We start from the raw sequence: 22,327 nt of genomic DNA, 5'->3' as shown, positions 1-22,327 counted from the left end.
ACCGGACTTTATAGCACTTTATTGTGGCTCTTCCGGGCATGTGCTGCATCTCCCGCTTCCTGGCTGCCGACACCTCTACCCTGTTTAAGCATCGCTAGTCAGCAGGTACAGAAAGGGAAGTGTCCGACCCCAACCGACCTGTGCTGTCAGCTCCACGAGTGGGCCCCACAGGACAGCAGTCTCCCTGGGGAGGGATGCGTGCTCGTTCATGTACCCTCCGGCAATGCCAGGCGCTTTACAGCAAAAGCCCCTGGAGTAAGGCTGAGGGAGCAGCCGCCGGCCTGCCCACTCCCGCAGGGCCGCCAGCTGAAATGGCCTCATTCCCACGACTTCTCTCCTGCAACGACTTCAGCGCCCAAACAGACCTTAGCAGGTGTGACCTGCCCTCTTCCTTCAAGAAATTCTCTATATAATTTGTTACATCACTCCGGACAGAACTTGTCACTAAGGCCGTGGTGTACCTCCTTCCAGGCCTTCTCAGCATGGGGACGGCTGCCTGTGCTGGACGGCGTGAAGCGGGTAATGTGATATACAGGCCAGCAGCTCGTCTGCACTCGGGAATGCTTTGCCTTGATATTAAAACCTGTTCTGAAACGCTGTTGAAGATGGCTTCCTAGTTCACGCCATGGGACACTCGGGACAGGGCCAAGCCCTGTGGCACGCAGACCACTACTGACCCATTCTCCTACTCCTGGACTGGGACTTTGTTCCCAACTGGGGCTTATCACAAACATTTCCACCATCAACAACTGTGCATATGCGCCTTTGAGTGCTGCTAAAGGAGAGAGCCCTAGATGCAGAATTAGCAGGTCAGGCGCATATCCTTTTTCAGGCTCCCAACCCACACTTCTAGAAAGTTGTGCTAACCTGCACCCCACCAGCAGCGCACGAGAAAGCTGCTCTCACTGCGGCTGACGGAATCAAGCTACCCTTAGCTGACCTGACAGGTAAAGAACGGGCATGTCATTTTAACCTGCAGGTCAGTCTGCAGAACTTCCCTGCTTTCACGTGGCTGCCTCCCGAAGGACACCCATCTCCTCCTCGTAAGGACCGCGGGTCACCGATTTTGATTCTGAGACATCCAGCCGACTGCATTTCCCAAATAGCAGGACTTACGAGAAAATATCAAAGGACGGAGCTGAAGTCCGCAGACACTAAGAAGCCCTCCCCCTTGTTCAGAAGCGCGACAACACTAAGAAGCCCTTCCCCTTGTTTAGAAGCGCGACGACACTAAGAAGTCCTTCCCCTTGTTCAGAAGCGCGACGACACTAAGAAGCCCTCCCCCTTGTTAGAAGCGCGACGACACTAAGAAGTCCTTCCCCTTGTTCAGAAGCGCGACACTAAGAAGCCCTCCCCCTTGTTCAGAAGCGCGACGACACACCCCCCCCTTGTTTAGAAGCGCGAACACTAAGAAGCCCTCCCCCTTGTTTAGGAGCGCGACGACACTGAGTCTGCACCGCTCTGAGAAACTAGGTTAGAAACTGGCGATCAAAGTTAACCCAAACGAGTCATAAATGGTAACGAAATGATTTCTTTCCTACCTGCCGTTGTTCACTGTTGGCGTTTTCGTCAATTCTTATATAGGTGAGATAATGGAAGTTCAAGAACATTTCTAAAATGTCTAACATGAGAAACATCTGCGATAAAATAAGCACTCGACGTCCTTCAGATTTCAACTTCTGAAGTAAGATAGCCAACGCTTCCAGCTTTCCTGGGAAATGAGGAACATCAACAGCGTCTCATACTCCAGAGCAAGTGCATCCGACACGGGCAGCAGTACAGACGGGGTGTCCCGTACCTGAGTCAAACTGGACCAGTCTCAGCTCGGGAAACCGCAGGGAGCGCAGGGCCGTCACCCGCTGCAGCTGCTGGGCGAAGGGCGCCGTGTGCTCACGCAGGTAGTGTCTGAAGAGCCTCATCTTGTGGCTATAGCGGGAGGGTGGCCTCGCCACCCACAAGCACGGGGGCGCGGCCACCACCGGCGGGATCACGCACACCACCCTGAGAAGCAGAAAGCACATGTGTCACAGGTGGCGCACCTGGGGTGTCTCCGCCGAGCGGCCCCTCTGTCTCAGGCAGCGAAGGCTTGAGAAGGAAGAGGGCAGAACCACCTGGCAGTCGGGAGTCACCAGGGCAGCCAGAGCGCCTAGCTCCAGTCACTGGGCTGCTGGACCACACTATCACAGCAACCACGGGGGCGGGTCCCGACCAGTCCCGGCCAGTGAGGGCTACCCAGATCAAAATGAACAGCACAGGGCACCCCCCAGGGCAGAGGGATGGGTGCAGAGGCAGCCTGCCGTCTTCGGATGGGAATTCCGGAATGCAGGCAATTCTGTCGCCTGGATGGCCTGGGGGAGGATGTGAGCCCTGAAGCTGCTACAGCCACCATGCCACCAGAAAGGGAGCCAGACGTGGGAGGAGGGGCCCCGCAGAGAGCAGCACCATGACGACCCAGATGAGCCATTACAGCCAACCTGACACCCACCTCCCAACCTGCGGACACCACCTGCTCCAGAAAAGCCCTCATTCTGGGACTCAGCACAAGCCGGGCTTGCGTGATGACTTGCTACCAACTGCATGCAAACTACAAAAGCACTTATGACCGAAGCTCTGATCAATGAAATCAAAGAAGCACTAAATAAATGGAGAAATATTCCATGTTCATGGACAGGAAGATCCAATACTGACGAGATGTCAGTTCTTTCGGACTTGATCTAGACGTTCAATGCAATCCCAGCCAGCTATTCTGTAGCTACCAACCGACTGAATCTAAAGTTTATGTGGAGAAGCAACTGCCCGGAAGAGCCAACACGATACTGAATAAGAAAAAGTTGGAGGACTGGCACTACCTGACTTCAAGACCCACCAGAAAGCTACAGTGATCAACAGCACGGTACCGGCAAAAGAACAAGCAAACAGATCAATGGAACACAACAGAAAGCCCAGAAACAGACTCTCATAATTACAGTCAATTGACTTTTGGCAAAGGAACAAAGGTAACACAAGGGAGCAAAGACAGTCTTGTCAACAGATAGTGCTAGAAGGCTTCCCTGGTGGTGCAGTGGTTAAGAATCCGCCTGCCAATGCAGGGGACACGTCTGAGCCCTGGTCTGGGAAGATCCCACGTGCCGCAGAGCAACTAAGCCCGTGCGCCACAACTACTGAGTCTGCACTCTAGAGCCTGTGAGCCACAACTACTGAGCCCGTGTGCCACAACTACTGAAGCCCACGCGCCTAGAGCCTATGCTCTGCAACAAGAGAAGCCACCGCAACGAGAAGCCTGGGCGCCGCAACAAAGAGTAGCCCCTGCTCGCCGCAAAGAGAGAAAGCCCGCGCCCAGCAATGAAGACCCAACGCAGCCAAAATAAATAAATATTATTAAAAAAAAAAAAAGAACTGTTATCCAAAATACACAAAGAACTCTTAAAATGCAACAATAAAAAAACAAACAACCTGTTTTAAAAATGGGCCGAAGACCTTAGGAGACATGTTACCAAAGGTATACAGATGACAAATAAGGATATGAAAAGATGCTCAACGTACATACCATCAGGGAAATGCAAATTAAAACAATGAGATACCACTACACATCTATTAAAACAGCCAAAATCCAGACCACTGACAACAGCAGCTGCTGGCGAGGCTGTGGAGCAACAGGAACTCTCGTCAGTGCTGCTGGGAGTGCAGAACGGTGCGGCCACTTTGGAAGGCAGTGTGGCGGTTTCTAACAAAACCAAACATTCTCTCGCCGTGTGACCTGGTAATCACGCTCCTTGGTATTCACGCAAATGAATTAAAAGCCATGTCCACACAAAAACCTACACGTGGGCGTTTATAGCAGCTTTATTCATAATTGCCAATCTTAGAAGCAACCACGTTGTCCTTCAGTAGGTGAACGTATTTAAGCAAACTGTGGTGCTTCCAGACAATGGAATATTATTCAGGGCTAAAAAGAAATGAGCTATTAAGCCATGAAGAGACAAGGAGAAACCTTAAGTGCCCATTCCTACGTGAAAGAAGCCATCTGAAAAGGCTGCCTATTCTATGTTCCAACTATCTGACATTCTGGAAAAGCAAAACTATGGAGAGCGAAAAGATAAGTGGTTGCCAGGGTTTCGGGCGGGCTGGGGGGGGAGAGGGACGAATAGGCAGAGCACAGCGGGGTTTCAGGGCAGTGAAACTACTCTGTACGATCCTCTAATGGCGGGTGCGCGCCACTACACACTTGTGCGAGCCCACAGAACACCCAAGGCCAAAAGCACAGCCCCCAGTGCACCGCGGACCCTGGGCGCTGATGATGAATCACCAGAGGCGCGTGGGCTGTAACGAGCGCGCTACTCCAGCGCGGGCAGCTGGGGGAAGGCGGGAGCCCTGCGCGCCTTCCCCTCGATTTTGCTGTGAACCCGAGACTGCTCTAACAAACAGCCTCTGTCTTAAAAAGTCATCTGTAACATCAGAGGAAAAAGAGGAAAGAAAGACAAGTCGGCATCCGAAGCAAGACAAGTGCGCGGAGGGCGGCAACCTCCCTACACGGTGAAGCAGGGAAGAGCTCCTCGCGGAGGCCCGGAGGCCACGCCCAGTTCCATCGTTTCCATTATTGCTGTTCCTGATCTGAGAGGCCTAAAGAGGACACACCCTGAAAGCTGAGCCTGGGCAAACAAAACAGAAGGGAGAGGAAATACCCTCGGGCTGAACCTAAAAATCAGGCCAAAGCAGTGAATGAAGCTGCGAGCAGGGCCTTACACTCTACGTGGGGCAAAGAGAGACCAGGACCCGGGTCTGGCCGGGGAGGGGCCGATACCGCCGGTGGGCCCCAACAGCGTCTGGGCTTCTGTTTCTCTCTCTCTCTCTTTTCTTGGCCTTACTGGGCAGCATGAAAAACTTCCCCGACCATGGATCAAACCCACGTCCCCAGCAGCGGAAGCGTGGAATCTTAACCCCTGGACTCTTAAACACATGTTTCTCATCATGCAACGGTAAATCATTCCTGTGGTTTCTTAATATAATATTGTTATTGGGCTTCCCTGGTGGCGCGGTGGTTAAGAACCCACCTGCCAATGCTAAGGGACACGGGTTCGAGCCCTGGTCCGGGAAGAACTCACATGCCGCAGAACAACTAAGCCCGTGCGCTGCAACTACTGAACCTGCGCTCTAGAGCCCGTGAGCCACAACTACTGAAGCCTGCACGCCTAGAGCCCACGGTCTACAACAAGAGAAGCCACCGCACTGAGAAGCCTGTGCACCAAAATAAATGAGAAGCCAAAAATAAATAAATAAGTAAATTTAAAAATAATAATAATATTTTTTTTTTTTTTTTTGGCTGCATTGGGTCTTCGTTGCTGCATGCGGGCTTTCTCTAGTTGCGGCAAGCGGGGGCTACTCTTTGTTGCGGTGCGCAGGCTTCTTATTGCGGTGGCTTCTCTTGTTGCAGAGCACGGGCCATAGGCGTGCAGGCTTCAGTAGTTGTGGCTCGCGGGCTCTAGAGCACAGGCTCAGTAGCTCTGCGGCATGTGGGATCTTCCCGGACCAGGGCCCAAACCCGTGTCCCCTGAATTGGCAGGCGGATTCTTAACCACTGCGCGCCAGGGAAGTCCCTAAAATATTATTTTAAAAGAGCAAAATGGAGAAAGCGGTCTACAACACAATGGTCTGGCCCCCAGCCCTGAATGAGCACGGTGCTGTGCTCTGCACACAGGCCCAGGCCCGTGGGGTACAGAACTGATCCGCAGGGAGGGGCACACAGGCTCCCAGAGGGTGGAGAGGCCATCTGGCGCCAAAGCTGAAGACTCTGAAACAGATTTCGGACAGACTCCAAGGGACAACCCGGGGAGAAACTTAGGAATGAGATCAGCGTCCACAGAACAACAAAAGCTGCTTGGGTGCGACACAGCAACTGAGTAAAGAACGCTTACAGCATGCTCCCATACCTGTCCATGACGTCCTGGAGGGATTCCTGACGTTGAGTCAGGGTCAAAATCAGGTCCCTGCGAGTTGTTGAGGGTGGCGTGTACCGGCTCGCGGGCCCAGCCCCCTTCCCATGACCTCCATCAGGAGCCCCGAGCCAAGGCGACTGCCCTCTGCTGGGCAGGGAACAAAGCCCCAACAGGTCTCTGCCGTAGACAGGGCTGCGAGAGCAGCGCCGTTCGTTGACAAAATAAATCTGGTCCAGCCGCTCTTTCAAAAGTCTGGTCTTTTCCTCCTTCATCAAAAACAGAGATGAAAACGGTTACTGAGAAACAGCACGGCCAGTTCCCGGCCTCACCAAGCCCCACGGGTCCCTCACGCACGGTGACCGGCCGCAGAGCACGCTTAGACGTGCGGGCCCTGGCTCCAAGGGAAACAGTGACAGAAAAGAGAGCAGAGCAAACGGGCGCCATTTTCTCTGCCAGCGTGTAAAGTACTTCTCGAGACACAGTGAGCGTTTCTAATGACTGGAAGACCAGTAGAAGAATACAAAAAAATGTGAAAGGGCATTTTTGCAGTCCTAAAGCTGGTTTCATTTCTTTTAGTAGGAAAAGCGTCTTTGAGATCGAGATTCTCTAATTTAGAGACAGCGTGTTTTTAGCAGCAGATAAACTGATGCTGCCTCGCAGAAGCGGTTGAGTATCACAACGCTCCCGAGTGACAACGACTTCCGTGCGTGCAGGGGTGGCGCTGGCACCGTGTGCTGGGGTCTGCTGCCCCGTACCTGGGTCGGCCCGGCGATGGGAGAGGCTGGCTTGGAGGCCACTCCAGGTTCTCCTGCGGCCAGGGGACTGACTGCCAGTCGGCTGGGCACACCCACTACAAAGGCAAAAACGAAGGGTTGGCATACCAAACTACCGGCAACACTCTCCGGAACATCGTCAGCTTTCACTAGCACGTTTCTGGAGTGGGTCAACCGTTCACAACCACCAGTGAAGCTCTCCCGCTCTCTGGCCAGGGTCTGAGCTGAGCGCCGCGATCTGCCTCCTTCCTTTGGCAGTGCCCGGCATGACCTCAGACCCGCGGTCACTCCCGTCACTGCGCCAAGCAGCAGCCACGCGGGCCCAGTGCTCCACTGCCCTTGGCATCTCGGCAACATTGACCTGCGTGCCTGGGACAGAGGGATGCCTGGGCCCCACGCGGCCTGTTCCCATCAGCCACGCCACACTGCCCGTCTGACAGAGGCTCCTCGCAAGGGCCTGCGGAAGAGGCGGCTGAGGACCGAGAAGGGGTCACTTGCGGGGAGCGACAGAGAAGGGTCGAGGTGACTAGAACCCAGCGGCCGGACTGGTGTCAGGTCGGGAAGCTGGGGCCCGCAGAGCAGGACTGAGCGCCCTCCGGGGAGGGTGCTGGCACAGCTGGTTCCAGGAAGCAGGAAGAAAGCCTGAAGAACAGACCAACCGAGTAGAGCTGCACGGCCTGGCTGGGAGGTAGAGCGACGCCAGGCGATGCTGCCAGCCTCATGGTCCCTCCAGCACCCACCCACTGACAGAGCCCAGTGGGGACGGGGTGCAGAAGCCCCACCCCAATGGCACCACAGACGACCCAGGGCCTGGGGCTGGGCAGTGACCAGGGATTCCACTTGAGAGAGGTCCCTGCTGCTTGCATACATCAACCCGACCCAAGTGCCCGTGCCCGATGTTTGCAGTGTGGGTGTGTGGAGAGCAGGGGACCCTGGCGGGAAGCAGGCTGTGGAACAGGCAAGGAGGCACACTGGCCGCAGACAGGTCCAGGTCCAAACCCTGCTCCGTTACCTGTCCAAGAACTTCTAGCACGTGCCCTAAATGTATCTGTAAATTAACAAGCAAAATTTCTCATGATTCCAAGTTTCTTGTCAGAGCAAAACCAAATCAAACATCTAAAGGCTGAGTGAGGGTGGTTATGCTCGACCATTACCTTTGGGAGCAAAAGAGAAAGAAAAGAAACCAAGCTGACACGGGCCATCTATGGAAATCAGAGGCGGCCACAACTGGGACTACGGGTTCTGAGGCATCACAGAAATCATCCACGCTCCCCACTTGCCTCAGAAGCAAAGAAAGTCAGAAAGAAGTTTCATGGACTTCCCTGGTGGCGCAGTGGTTAAGAATCCGCCTGCCAATGTAGGGGACACGGGTTCGAGCCCTGGTCCAGGAAGATCCCACATGCCACGGAGCAACTAAGCCCGCGTGCCACAACTACTGAGCCTGCACTCTAGAGCCCGCGAGCCACAACGACTGACCCCACGTGCCTAGAGCCTGTGCTCTGCAGAAACAGGAGCCACTGCAACGAGAAGCCCATGCACCGCAACAGAGATAAATAAATAAATTTATAGAAAGGTAGAAAAGAAGGAAAGAAAGGAAGGGAGGAAGGAAGGAAGAAAGGAAAGAAAGGAAGGAAGAAGGGAAGAAAGGAAGAAAGGAAAGAAAGAAAGGGAAAGGAAGGAAGGAAGGAAGAAAAGAAGTTTCAAAACCAAGCCTCCTTCCGGCTCACAGCACTCTACCTGGCGGGGTCATGGGTGCGGGGCTTGGGCCGCCGGCTGGGGGCTTGCTTCCCAGGGCGTTCAGGGCCCCCGCCTGAGACACTGTCTGCATCACCACGGGGCCTGGAGGTCGCAGGTAGGACTGCCCAGGCGCGGACACAATCTGGAGGACGCTGCCTGCAATCACACATGCATGGGGGTCAGTCACGAGCCAAGTGTGTCTTCAAGCCCCAGGCTACACCCACTTCCTAAGGTACAGGAACAAGGCAATAAACCGAAAATCCAAAATCAAATTTCCTCCAATGAGGCAATGCCAAGTTCAGTTACTTGGAGAAAAATGAAACTATTTCATTCACAATGAATGAAAATGCCAAGGATCAAAGTCACTTGGCTTAATGTCAAGAAAAAGCTCCTCTACTCCTTGCGATGCCTGACTGATTTCGGGTAATGCAGCGAGTACCCGCTCAGCATCTGTCACGTCTGCTCGAGGCCTGAGGCAGTCACGGGTTGGAAGGTCCCAGCTCCAAGATCACGTACTGGGTGCCTGCCAACCAGACAAGCTGGATGAAGAAATACCAAAACACTCGGTTTTTTTTAGCCCAGATGCTGTGGCTCTATAGCCACTGTTCCAGGAGCCTGCCATTTTCAACCTCTCTGTGATTAAGTCTCCTGGCATCTTTTGCTCCGGAATCGTCCTCTACAAAAACTAGAGTTCACCAGAAATTTTAAGAGATGACCTCACCCCTTTGGTCAAAAAACCAGAGAAATATGGAATAAAACCAAATGAACCCGTTTCTTTGTGGCGGGTTTCCTGGGGGCCTCTGCTCTGCTGAGGTGCGTGTCCCCAGCGTCCACACAGAGCACCCCAGACCTGGCTGACAACTGAACCTTCCTCCCCGATGAGAGCTGTGAACGACGACGCGTCGGGGGAGGCTGCCTGGGGAGGTGGCCGGATCCCTCCTCTGGGTCCTACCCTCCAGCAGAGTCACTGAGGGTTAACATGAACTAAACTGCATCCCCTCGTTTCCTCCGAGAAGCAGTTACTACACGAACACAGTGCTCTCAGCAAAGGCTTGGGAGGGCTTTGGTCTGGAAGTTTTAAAATCTGCACATAAAGAAAATAATTTCTCCTACATAAATTGCTGGACTTTGGCACTTTTAGGACAATTTACCTCACAATGAAATTTGAAAGGAGGAAAATATTTCTATTTTGATTTTTAAAATAGGAAACTTTATTCAAAGGGCAGATTTTATTTAAGAACGGCTATCCTCTATTTAACGTGTGTCAAGGGCCAGGCCACCAGGTGATTTACCCACTGTCTCCCAAGTCCTCTGAACACCAACGAGGTGAGACTCATTAAGGCCATTTACAGGTGAAGCACCTGTGCTTAAGGGGGGCCAAAGTCACAGCTGCAGTGGGAGCTGCCGGGACGCCCTGGCTTAAAGCCTTCGTGGGTCACCGCCCGTCAGCGAACCCTACCTTGGAGCTGCAGGGGCTGGCCGGGCTGTCAGCTGCCGCAGCTGGCTATGCGACAAGGTGAACTTGTTGCCCTGGAACTGAAGTGTCACGGGGCTCTCCGGCTGGGCGACTCGGCTCGGTGGGCCCGCCGAGGGAAGCCAGCTGGGCTATTTTGACCACCTCCCCACCTGCAGAGATGTAGAGCAGACGAGAAAGAAAACTCTTGGGAAGAGTTTTCGATCGCTATACTGACGATCACTTGTCACAGAGAATGACCGTCTGTAGCAAACTGAAGTGTCACAGAAACATTTATTGGGGTATTTCTAACACTTTCAGAAAATATTTTAATAGAAAAAAAACCAATTAAAATTAACACCAGATTTTAATGGTTAACTTCATCATAACTGGTAGAAATTTTAGAGTATCAGATATTAATATAATTAACCAAGCCCTTAAGGAACATTTTGCTTTTCTTTCCAGGCGATAAAAAAGTAGCAAACATCAGAAGTAGCGGAAATGTATTGGTCATACACTTTGAAACTCTCATATCAACCTCTCAACTTCATGAATCCTTTCAGAATGTGAGAAAGTACATGTCCGATTTAGCTCACAGAGATAAACAAGATTTATCAGTATAGATATAAGATAGAGAACTAGCTTCAGTTATACTCATAACTTTTCAAAACGTGGGATGTATTTAAGTACATAAATACATCACACTTCATGATACAGTGTTTCACACTAATTTGAACTAGATTGTAGGATTTGGTCTGTAAATTTTAACTGAAAAAATGGAAGATTTAACACCGCTTAAAGCTTTTTTTTTTTTTTTTTAAAAAACAGAACTCAGATGGAGTCATATGCACCTCACTCAAAAAGGTACCACCTTCAAACTGTAATTCAATAATAGCTTTAAAGGCTTTTTTTTTTTGTTTTAAACCCAATGGTTGATATTCGAGTCTAGATGTTCCTCCCATGAAAATTCAGGCCAGAATTAGTAGTGATGCTATAAAGAGGATAGTTAGCAAAAGACGAGGAAAACATCCAGGGTATCTTGCCACAGAAACCATAAACAGGAAGGGAAAAACGGAAAAAGAGATGCAGAGATCTGTGCACAGAACTACGACTCTCCCACAAGCCCTCCTCAGTCCAGAAGTGGAGACATGAAAGGCGGCCTGACCCTGCGCCCCCCAAGCACGGCTCCTGGGTACACCCCCGGGACTCCTACCCCTGGCCAAAAGAAAGAAAAACTGCAATGTATGCAAGGGCCCTCCTCCCCTGGGCAATGACCAGGGTAAGTGCTTCGCATTTGCTGGCACGGAAGACAGGCTCATCACAAGAGAAGAACTAGCCTGAACCCGGTGTCTCTCATGACACTACTACTCTCTCTCTCCTGTCTCTCCAGAAAGGCCTCAACACAACTTGTGCCAACCGATAAAGTGCTCCAGGTGGCATCTGAGAAATGGTGTAGCCCAGGACAGTTTCCATCAGGGTACTTCCAACAGCAGGATGGACAGAGGTAGTACCCTAATCGCGCTGGTCACAATAAAAAGTTCTATTTAAAAAATGTAAGAAGGTCGCGATGTTTCAGTGAGTGATTACAAAATGTCTCACTTGAGCAACAGTCATTCCAGATTTAAATTTGGTAATAAGCAAGAGACTAAAAGGGAGTCGAACCCTAGTTCACAGGCTTGTGTTTTATTGCCCTTTGCTCTCCGAGGGCCCTGGAGGCTGACGGGACAAACCCGTGGCTCACAAAGGAGAAGTGCCATCCTCGGCCACTGAGGCAGAGCACGAGCACAGGAGAGAAGCAAAGCTGACGGATGGGGTCAGAAGGAAGGACAGAGAAAGGACAAGACCCTGGACTCCGGCCCTGAGCGGAGCCCTCCCTCTGCAGATTTAGGGCGGGAAAAGGACAGCGTGGCGAAGGCAGCACCGGACACGGGGTCGGGGAGGACAAAGGGAGTGGACAGCAAGGCCCTTCACACGCTGCTCGTGTGAACGCAATGTCCTTGTACAAAGAGGTGGCAGACCCAGGAGAGGCGAAGCCACTTACTAGGCAGGCGCGCCTGGGCCTGCGAGGTGAGCACCAGCCCCTGAGGCAGCGCGCTCTGCCCGGCCGGGTGCGAGGGGGCCTGGGGCTGGGGCTGGGGCGGGCCCGGGGTGGAGGCCGGGGCAGTGGTTTGAGCCCGCAGTTTCACAGGATGGGCTGGGCTAGGTGCTGTGCTGAAGGTCGAGGCGGGCTGGTGTCTCGGAGCACCGGTGGAGGCCTGAGAGGTCTGAAACGGGGTGCTGGCGCTGCAATCGATAAGGTTTGGTTTGTGCAAAAGCTGTTAGAGGTTCTTCAGAAAATGCAGTATTAAACCCGAATTTTAAAGAAATAAAACAAACATTACTTCATACCGCCTCTCAAAGGAGACGCCCTCTCTAAAAAGGGGGGTGGGTGGTCTACAGGATGAGAGAAATCTAATTTTTTATCCGTCGTTAACTATTGATATTTTCACTTCGAGTCCACCAGTCCACGACACGGTGCATTTCTGGAGTAAACGGGAGTGTCACAAGGCCGGCCCCTTCGGGCGTGTCCGTCCGTGAGAACCACATCTTAACCACGCACGGAGGTCAGGCAGCGCTGGCGTCCCCAGCTGCACGAAGAGCTCTTGCAACAAGCAGCTCTGGCATTTATGAACATCTCAGAAAAACACAGGGGACTTGACATTGAGGACCCCGTGGATTAGGGTTAGAAGACAATTTTTATTACCTTTTCTGCCATTTACCCTATCCTTCTTCAAGTAACAATCAGAGTTACATTGAAGCGGTGGCCCAGAACACAAAAGCAGACTTCCTCAGAAGTTTCATAAATGACTTTGACAGGCGTTTCCCGACATAAAAGACAACGTTTCTGCCGAGGTACATCTTCCCCATCACATCAACAGTACTCAACTAAGAAGGGGATAGCTTATACAGTTCAAAGACTTTAAAAAAAAGCGTAAAACTCACATGAGAACTACACATGGTCTCCTGGGCAGAGCCAGGGTGCACGGTCCCACTCCCGCTCAGAGGAGTGGTCACACGTCCCCATGGGGCCAGGGAAGCACGAAGAACTTCTTCCACAAAAACCCTCTGCGGTGCCGAGCACACCCCCACGAGAGGCATACCTTTTGCATCCGGATTTGCAGAGAACGTGGCGATGGGCGGCCGTCCTCGAACGTGGCCCTGTGGCGTGGCAGTGGCTGTGGGCGTGGCCGTCCGGGGCGGGTGTGTGCTGGGGAAAGCCACGGTGCGGCCCTCGGGCTTCTGGCCATACTGCACGGGCTGAAACAACCTGGACGCCCGAGCGCGGGCAGGAAGACACGAGCACTGCTGAGACGCGGCAGGCATGGTCTCTTGAATGGGCCCCGGGGATACAGGGCTGCCCCGCGGGCAGTGGGGTTCCCACACCCTGGGTGCAGTTTAAAGAGGGGTGGGGGGATTTCTAAATGCTGTGCTAAGAAGCAGCGCTCACCAGGGACCCTGAGGGAGGTGCTTAGTACCTAAAAATGGTACGTGTACCCCAACGCTTGGGCGATGCAGGGGTGAATGTGATTAAGTTCCCGTGAACGTGGACTAGAAAAACTGCTTCTAACACATAAAGTCCATTCTACTACTCTTTTGAATAAGAGTAAAGTGGGGTGAAAAGTCAACTTGCACAACTAGGTAACAAGGCAGTATAGGAAATGGAGAGAATCAGCAGAAATGGTAAAGGCACCCCACAGGCACCAGTGGGTAAAACTGTGAAGGGGGATCCACACCATGGCTGCTTTGTCCGATTTTATCACAAGCAACATGCTCCTCCTATTTCTTTAACCTGGAAAACCATGATGGCAGGACTTCTATATCAAAACCCCTGTGCAATGCGCAGCCAGCAGAAAGCCACTAAACGAGGCCGGGCCAGCCCCAAGAGGACTGCGGCTTCGTTGCCCTGGCCATGTGTTTAACTGAGGGCTGCAGGCTCCTGTGAGTGTGGGCCAGGCAGCTGAGGCGAGGGTGGTCGGATCCAAGTCGCCAGGGAGGTCACGCAGAGAAAAGGCAACAGCAATGGGCTGCCATCTGTGGAGCCAGCCCGTTCCTCTCGGAAACGCCCGTCTGCTTTTCTCTCGGAAACACCCGTCTGCTCTTCCTCTCGGAAACACCCGTCTGCTCTTCCTCTCGGAAACACCCGTCTGCTCTTCCTCTCGGAAACACCCGTCTGCTCTTCCTCTCGGAAACACCCGTCTGCTCTTCCTCTCGGAAACACCCGTCTGCTCTTCCTCTCGGAAACACCCGTCTGCTCTTCCTCTCGGAAACACCCGTCTGCTCTTCCTCTCGGAAACACCCGTCTGCTTTTTCTTTGTTTTTAGCTGGAGCACAGAGCTGTGCACAAACCCAGCTGCACGGGTGTGGCCTGTCTTGAATCACGTGTTTCGAGTTCATCCATCTGCACACACCGCTCCTCCCAGTCTCTGGCACCTGCACCATGTCCCTGGAGGCCCTTGATGCTGCAGTCAGGGGTGGAGACTCTGCCAGACCTCAGGGTCCCAACCGCGCCCCGCCGCAGTGGCCCCCTGCCCTGACGGCTGCCACCATACCCGCACCAGGTCAGAGGCAGCCTGACCACCCTGCCCCTGACCACCTCCCCAGGCAGAGCCCTCCCAAAGGCCAATGCTTCTTCAAGATGATGAAAAGAGCCTCTCCTACGCCCTGCACACCCCTGCTGTTTATCCCAGGATCCAAGGACATCTGGGTAATTTCCAGGAGAAGCAGATAGTCAAATTAGATGATTAGCCTTTCTTTTCACAGGCTATAGTCCCAGTTCTCGTGTGGAGCTCCAACCTGGTGGTCCCAGGTCTGCCCGAGAGGCTGCAGGGCCGGGGTCCCTTTCAGCAGAAGAGGGGATGCCACCCAGACACCACGACACACAACCAGCCAGGACCCAGCCAGAGCCGGCTGGTGAGCAGGAAGTGACGCTCCACACCACACTACACACCTGCTGGGCTTCAGTCTGACAGCCGCTGGCCTGCCCGACGGTGGCGGCGCGGTGAACAGCTCCTCGAAGAGTTTCCGTGTCACCTTCTTCTTACCCAGCAGTTCTGACTCGTGGCGAGTCATTTTATTTTCTAAGCCAATAAGATCAAATATAGAAAGGTCGGTTTCCTAAGGACAAAAAGAAAACAATTTTGCTACAGGAGGCAGGAAGAAAACAGCTGACTAGGAATCCAAGTCGATTCCAAACCGGGAAGGCCAGGCCCCGAGCAGCCGTCTTGCTGCGAGGCACCTGCCGGACCTCGGTGTGCTCAGTTCCCCAACTTGAAGAAAGGTGGGAGTGATGGCACGTGGTCATCCCGAGTGGCAGTGGGAAAGGAGAGGGTGGCACTTAAGAGACGGACTAGACTCAGCAGAGAGGGACGAGCCTGGAAAACGCTCGTGTGAACGGACGGAGATGCTCGGCCTCGCCGGGAGGCTGAGGGAGAGACCCCAGCGTGCTGGTGCAGCTGCAGCGGCGGGCGGCACGTCACCACGTCCGGAGCCCTGGGGATGTTCACTCCACCTGTGCTTCTCTCAGACGTTCTCACCCCCACCAGCATGGCGGGAATCAAAGAGGATGGACAGCAGGTGTGGGCAAGGATGTGGAGACGTGAATGCCCCCACCCCCTCACACCCTGGTGGGGATGGGAAACCTGGCAGCCACCATGCAAGGCAGTTGATCAAAAGGTTAAACACGGACTCTACACGTGACCCTGCAACTCCCTGCCCGTCAGACATGCGCCCAAGAGGAGCCCCACAAGAAGGGAGCCCCACGCCCAAGCACAACTTGCACACGAATGTGCACTCACAGGGGCCAAAAAGCGGAGACCACCCAAGTGCCCATCAGCTCGCGGACGGATGGACACACTGCGGTCCATCCAGACAATGGAGGAAGGAGATCCTGACACAGGCTGCAACGTGGATGAACTCTGAAAGTATCATGCTCAAGTGACGTGAGCCATTGATATAAAGTATCTGGACCTGGTGAATCCACAGAGACAGATGCAGGTAAGTGGCTGCCAGGGCTGGGAAGGGGAGGGGGAATGGGAACGACAGTGCGTGTGGATTTTCTCTTCGGGGTAATGAAATGTTCTAGTATTAGTGGCGATGGTTGTTGCACAACTCCGTGAATACACTCAAACCAACAAACTGTGCGCTTCAGAACAGTGAGCTTTACGATAACGAGCTACCTCAGTAACACTGTTTTTAAAATGAAAACACAACATAAAAACTACTATCCATGAAACACCTCCCCGCCCCAGTGGTATCTTGAGGTAGCCTGCTTCTGACGCAACTTTAACCCCCATGGCTCAATTTTTCTTTAACTCAACGAAAAACTCATCCCTACCTGAAAGTAATACTATAAATCAACTACACTCCAATAAAAGAACAGTAGGCATCGCGGTAGGAATCACATCCGTCACGTAACTCACCACATACTACTGCTTACCAGCCAGGCCCTTCCTCAGACCATCACGGACATTAACTGACCGATTCCTCACGACTTCCCGGTGTGGTGAGGAAACCGAGGCAGACTGACCACCCGAGGCCGCACTCCTCATGGGGCAGAGCCGGGACGTGAGCCCCTGCAATCTGGACCCAGGGTCCCTGTCCCGTCCACACCCCGAACCTGCACAAAATTATCGAAGCCACAGAGCTGGTTCCTGTTTCTCCGCATTTGTGAGACCTCGGTCCCTGGTCCTCTGGGGTAGAGACAGCCAAGGGGAACTCAGGCACCAGCCTGCCAGCGGCCGGCTGGTCTGGGCAAGCTCTCAGCCTCCCGCGTGGAAGCCAGAGCAGGAACGACGGCCCTGAGGGCTCGGCCCTGCCCTGCTGAGAGCCACGAGCAGGAACGACGGCCCGAGGGCTCGGCCCTGCCCTGCTGAGAGCCACGAGCTCAGCACACTTGCGCTCACAATCACCCAACCTAACCCAATCTCTTTTGTTTCAAAAATTTTGGTTTTGGAAAAACTTTCCAAAATTACCCCAAAATTCAAACACAGAAAGGTATACGACTCTATTTTTTTGGTCCAAAAATAACGGAGTTTCCCCACCTAGGGACAGTTACTAACATTTTAACAGAAAGGCCCCCGCAGGCCTCAGACCGCGTGCGCACGTGTGAGGACACCCCCGCGGTCCCGCAGTTCTGAGCCCTGCTCTCCTCCACACGCTCTGCCATTTCTCAGGGGCCAACGGTCAGGCGAGGAAAACCCTCCCTGCTCCTTCACACTGTGGGCTCACCCCTCGGGCCCATTCCAAAGCGGGTTCGAGGTCGCGGGGAAGGCCCATCACGCCGCCACTCGACGCTGCCCAGCGTCAGGCGATGGCGAAACGCAGGACGCAAGATAGTGGAGACCGACGTTCCGGAAGCACCCAGAAGAGACCTCAGGCGGAGCCGCCCGCACCCTCTGCATACCTTCCAGAGGTCTCGGTCAAGAGCCTTCAGGATGAGCGAGGCCGAGCGGCACTGCAGCGGCCCCGCCGTGTAGGAGGACTCCGGGAGCCGGGGCGCCACCAGCCCGGGGTGGTTGCAGATCCGCTGCAGCCGCAAGAGGATGCTCAGCACGTCCACAAAGCGCCCGCTTTTCAGAGCTTCCTGCGTCCTGTCCGTGGGGAGAGACACAAGCGTTGCCGTGGCTGCGAGCACGTGCCGGCTGGGCTCCACAGACACGCAGTCGGCGCGCTCCCCCCAGACCTGGCTCGCACGGCAACGACATCCGGACCCGCCTCTGTGCAGGGAGCGCTCTCAGACTCGCTCACCACCCCCGTGACACAGGACGGGCAGCCGGAGAGCCAGGGCGCACGGCAGACGGGAACGGCCCTCCTCGCCTCCCGCGACGGGGACGACGCCATTCTCCACGGCAGCCATGACGAGCGCCGGCAGGCAGTGGCGGGGTGAGAACACCCGGCCTGGGGGAGAAGGCCCTCAAGGGGCAGGGGTAAGAGTGACTGCACGGGGTGGTCCGGCGAAGGAGGAGACCCACAGGCCTGACACCGCGCCGGCGCCACGGGGGCCACGGTGCGGGGACTGCATGGAGGCCAGCTGAGACCTCCAGGCTGGGGGCCCCCAAGGGCGGCCGCAGAGCACAGCGCGCCCAGCGGGCGAGGCAGGAAGGAGCCGTGGAGCGGGGCGGGCAGGGACTGGAGAGCAGAGGGGGAGCAGAGGGGACGGCAGGACGGGAGGACGGCCTGGATGGTGGAGCACAGCGTCCTGAGTCAGGCAAACCTAGCGGAGAGGCACGTCTGGGGAAGCCAGTCCCGCACACATGGGATCTGCGGTGCCTGGGGACAGCTCAAGCCGCCACAGGAGGACGCGGTCAGCCCGGCGGCCCAGGCAGCTCCCGCCAGGACAGAGCGCGTGGGCGCAGGGGTGGAGCGGGGGGGGGGGGGGGGGGGGGGGGGGGGGGGGGGGGGGGGGGGGTCGGGGACGTGGACGGCGCACAGGCGGTGCCAGAGAGCAGAAGGGGAGAGGGGAGGGCGGCCGTTCAGAGGCCAGCGATATATATCCGGATGAGACAGGAGAGAAAACACGAGACCAAGAAAACTAAAAATGGAGGCTCCTGAGGGGCTGAGCTCAGAGCCTGCCAGAAGGACTGTAACAGAAACCAGGAGGAGGTGGCGCTACCACAGGCGGGTCCGCAGGGCTCTCTGGGAAGGTGGTAGAAACGTGTGACACGGTCGCCACGCAGAGGGCAGGAAGGCACTGACCGGGAGCGACGTTCAGAGCCCAGCCGAGGACCCCGAGACCATCGTGTCAACATGCACCGAGGCGTGCGGGGCACGCCCGGGAGCCGCCATGGGGTCAGCACAGGCCTGCTCATGGCCCTCCTTGACTTGATCAACAGGCCCGAGAGAAAGAGGTGCAGGGACCTAAGACAGGGAATCTCCCCGCCGCTCCATCGGGACCTTGCGGCACAGGACAACCTAGGCTCTGCTGGCCCAGTGGTTCCCGGATGCAGGGGCCTCTCCTATGAGCACACAGAGAGCATCCCACACTCGACAAGCGGGACCAAGGTCGTCACTGCCAAGCGCAACCCAAGCGACGTCCCACGGCACGCCACCAAAGAGCAGGCGTCCCGAGGACGCCGGGGCTCTGTCTGTCTGGGTGAAGGGATGCCCTGGCCACATGAGCCCGCGCCTGCTGGTCCAGGACCCGCCCTCTGCGCACACTGCGATTCTCTCCGGATCAGCACGGGCTGAGACAGCTGACCGCCAGCAGGCGCCAGCCGTGCCGCGGGCTGTCTGCTCCCATAGTGTCCAGGAAGCAGGATCTGTCACTGCACGTGTTGTCAGGGGTGGGGTTTCCACAGCTCCTATGCCTGACTGAGATGGTCAACGGCCTGCTGCAGCATGACGCTGGTTGCCAAGGACTGGCTACTTACACTCCGTCCTAAAGCTGTCTAAAAAGAAGCCTATGACACAAGCAGGCATTAACAGCAAAACCCTCTCCTGCACACTTGCTGCTGTGGACGCTATTCGGACCACATTACGCACTTAAGCACACAACGCTCGCGACCAATGACAAAAAGAGCCAAACAGGTCACGGGAAGGATCATGGACAGGACGGGGCCCCACCCTTCTAGGGTCCATACAGAGGTGCCCGTGGCCACCCGGTGTGGCCCTGGAGCGCCACCTGCACCTGACCACACGGCACACGGGCCTCGGTCTCACATCCTACACGCGGCTGTGAACGGACGAGCCACTCAATCAGCACGGCCTCCTGCGTGAACCTCCAGTGCAGTGCGGCACCGAGCGGCTTGAGACGCTGTACTCCTCCTGGGCCGGCTCTGGGCACGGCCTCTGATGGGACCAGGGAGGGGGAGCCTGCCAGCCTGAGAGGAGCGGAGCCGCCAGGGCCGGGCACGAGCATGGCCTCCAGCTGCAGAGGCCCACCGCCGAGGAGGAGCCTTCCGCAAGGCCAGAGGGGCCCACTCTTCCCCAGGAAGGTGGCCAGGAGTGCGCAGCCCTGAACTCACCCCGGCTGCAGGATGACATCCTCATACAAGGCCTTCTGTCGATTGGAGAGGCGGCACTTCAGGACGTGCTCGTATTTCTTCGTTAGCTGCTTCTCCACATCTCTCTTAGTTCTCCGCAAAATAAAGGGCTGTGTCACCTGAAAAAAGAAAGTTCTCCTTTGCTAAAATGAAGTCGTGGCCCATGCACGCTAAGCCGGGGGTGCTTGTCAAGCAGGGACCCGCAGCGGCGGCCGCATACCCGGTGCAGCCGGATGACCACTTTGTGGTAGTAGTCCTGATTCTCCTCGCTGGGGGCTTTCAGGGGCAAGTGCAGGTACGGCCTGGAGATGCCCGGGATGAGGAAGTGCACCATGGTCCACAGCTCCAGGAAGGTGTTGTGCAGCGGGGCGTCGATGAGCAGCAGTCGCTGCTGGCTGAACACACAACGGGAGACGACACCTGAAACGTCAAGCTGGGCGCAGAGCCTGTCTCGGGAGACATTCAAGGAAAGGGACAACGATCCTCGGGAGCTAACGCACACACAGACACACAGACACACACATAGACACACAGAGACACAGAGACACACAGAGACACACACACACAGACACACACACACAGAGACACGCATAGACACACAGAGACACACACACAGACACGCACAGAGACACACACACAGAGACACGCACACAGACACACACACAGAGACACACATAGACACACAGAGACACACACACACAGACACGCACACAGAGACACACACACAGAGACACACACGCACGCACACACACACACAGACACACACACACACACACACACACACACACACACACACACACGTCTTGAGGAACGGACTGACTTAAATGAGCGCCTTCAGTGAGGGGAGCCCTTGAAGCTGAAAGGCCATCCTGGGAGTCTGCAGCTTCCTACAGTCCCTCCCAAGAACCTTTACATCAACAATACCCAGCACACGGCACGCGGAGAGGGGTGGCCAGACCTCTGCAGGGTGAACACGGCCTCCCAGTGCCTCTCGGTCATGCCCTTCACACGCTGCATCTCGTCGATGACCAGGCACTTCCAGCGCACCCGTGTGAAGGACGCGTAGCCCTTGAAGAACTGCTTGTAGGACGTGATGCAGACGTTGATGCGGTTGGGCTCTGTCCACCCCTGCAGCACAGAAGCCAGGCCTCACTGTCTGCGCAGGAACAAGCGGCCCGGAGAGGACTTCCGTGCGCGCTCACTACCCACCTAACCTGCCCCACCGCCGTCACCCCTCCTCTTCCTTGGTAACCCGCTCTCTCATCACACAGAAAACAGCTGTTCATGTTTTTATGATCTTTTTCTTTAGGAGGCTAAGCACTTGTGTGGACAAATTAAGAAACTGCTTTCGAGGCATGAACAATTGCTTTTGGAAAACAGATCAGCACACAGCACCCAGAAATGGGGCTCGCGTTCATAGTCCATCATCTTAGTGATGGAACACGTATTCAGAAGACGACAGGAAATGTGAGCATCTATGCTGCAGCTGACTACGTTCCAAGCTATTAAAAAGCAAATTAATTACCAGAGAGTTAAAAAAAAAAAAAAAAAAAAAGGAAAAAAGAAAAGACCCCTCAAAGTACTCGCTTTTTAAGTAAATATTACTCAACACAGCAGAGTCTAACCATAAGCCAAAATTTTCTCTCCGATGAAAAACTGTGACCTGTAACATACTTTTACTTAGAATCTAGTACTAGAAACTACTGGGCAGAAAATAGAAAAATAAGAGTCCAGAGTTATTTCAGAAGCTCATCTGTTTGTCACACATATTCCTAATAAACACATCCATGGGAATTATTTTACGATCTGTAATTCAGAACTCAGGATGCATCACAATTTCTTATTTCTGCCTGTGATAACCAACAGGTCTACAGTTTAAAAGGATGACAGCACCTCCAGAGACCATCCGAGCTCTGGGGGAAGTTCCCTCACTTCCTGGGAGGTGAACACAAGCCCTGTATGGAATGGCCGGTTTCCTGAGTGTAGTCTATGCTTCAAGGGGGCTCTAAGCCCAGACAACTAGAAGGTCTCGTATCTCGTAAACGAGTGACTGACAGTAATTACACTAACAAGCATGCTTTGACACTTTGAAATGTGTCTTCTATAGAAAGTAAGATGTTTTCTGTTTAGTTCTATTTCAAGTTTAAACTAACATACCTGTCTCTTTGCCTTGAGTTCTCTATGGCTGCCAACATACAAGAGCGTTTTGAGCCCCGGACACCAGCGCTTCAGTTCGAGCTCCCACTTGAGGATGTTACAGCCCCTCACAACGACAAGATGAGGGCCCCAGTTGCCTACACAGGAGACATACAAATGCCCTCTGTAACAAAAACCATCTGTCCGGGGCAGGTCCCCGGCGCTGTGCCCGGTCAGCAGGTGTGCGTGAGGCCAGGGCGCGACTAGAGCAGACAT

The 22,327-nt window shown here is 54.6% G+C and overlaps 1 protein-coding gene and 1 non-coding gene across 2 annotated transcripts in view; both read right to left on the bottom strand.

Annotated features, from left to right (window-relative positions):
* The window catches only part of EP400 (E1A binding protein p400), a 113,318-nt gene that overhangs the window by 35,031 nt on the left and 55,960 nt on the right, over window positions 1–22,327 (bottom strand). Inside the window, 16 exon segments of the mRNA XM_032654075.1 lie at window positions 1,542–1,711; window positions 1,799–2,001; window positions 5,928–6,199; window positions 6,689–6,783; window positions 8,444–8,599; window positions 9,903–9,924; window positions 9,926–10,030; window positions 10,032–10,069; window positions 11,938–12,179; window positions 13,018–13,203; window positions 14,884–15,050; window positions 17,338–17,524; window positions 19,898–20,034; window positions 20,136–20,310; window positions 20,874–21,043; window positions 22,073–22,209. Of these exon segments, the coding sequence (XP_032509966.1) occupies window positions 1,542–1,711; window positions 1,799–2,001; window positions 5,928–6,199; window positions 6,689–6,783; window positions 8,444–8,599; window positions 9,903–9,924; window positions 9,926–10,030; window positions 10,032–10,069; window positions 11,938–12,179; window positions 13,018–13,203; window positions 14,884–15,050; window positions 17,338–17,524; window positions 19,898–20,034; window positions 20,136–20,310; window positions 20,874–21,043; window positions 22,073–22,209 (2,462 nt within the window).
* LOC116739421 lies at window positions 143–270 on the bottom strand. Its single transcript, XR_004345591.1, has one exon. It is a non-coding gene; the product is annotated as a small nucleolar RNA SNORA49 (small nucleolar RNA).

The sequence above is a fragment of the Phocoena sinus genome, chromosome 14 (genome assembly GCF_008692025.1).
Source record: "Phocoena sinus isolate mPhoSin1 chromosome 14, mPhoSin1.pri, whole genome shotgun sequence".
Lineage (NCBI taxonomy): Eukaryota > Metazoa > Chordata > Mammalia > Artiodactyla > Phocoenidae > Phocoena > Phocoena sinus.
Note: the sequence above shows the minus strand (reverse complement) of the source record. Positions and strands in the feature narration are given on the sequence as shown.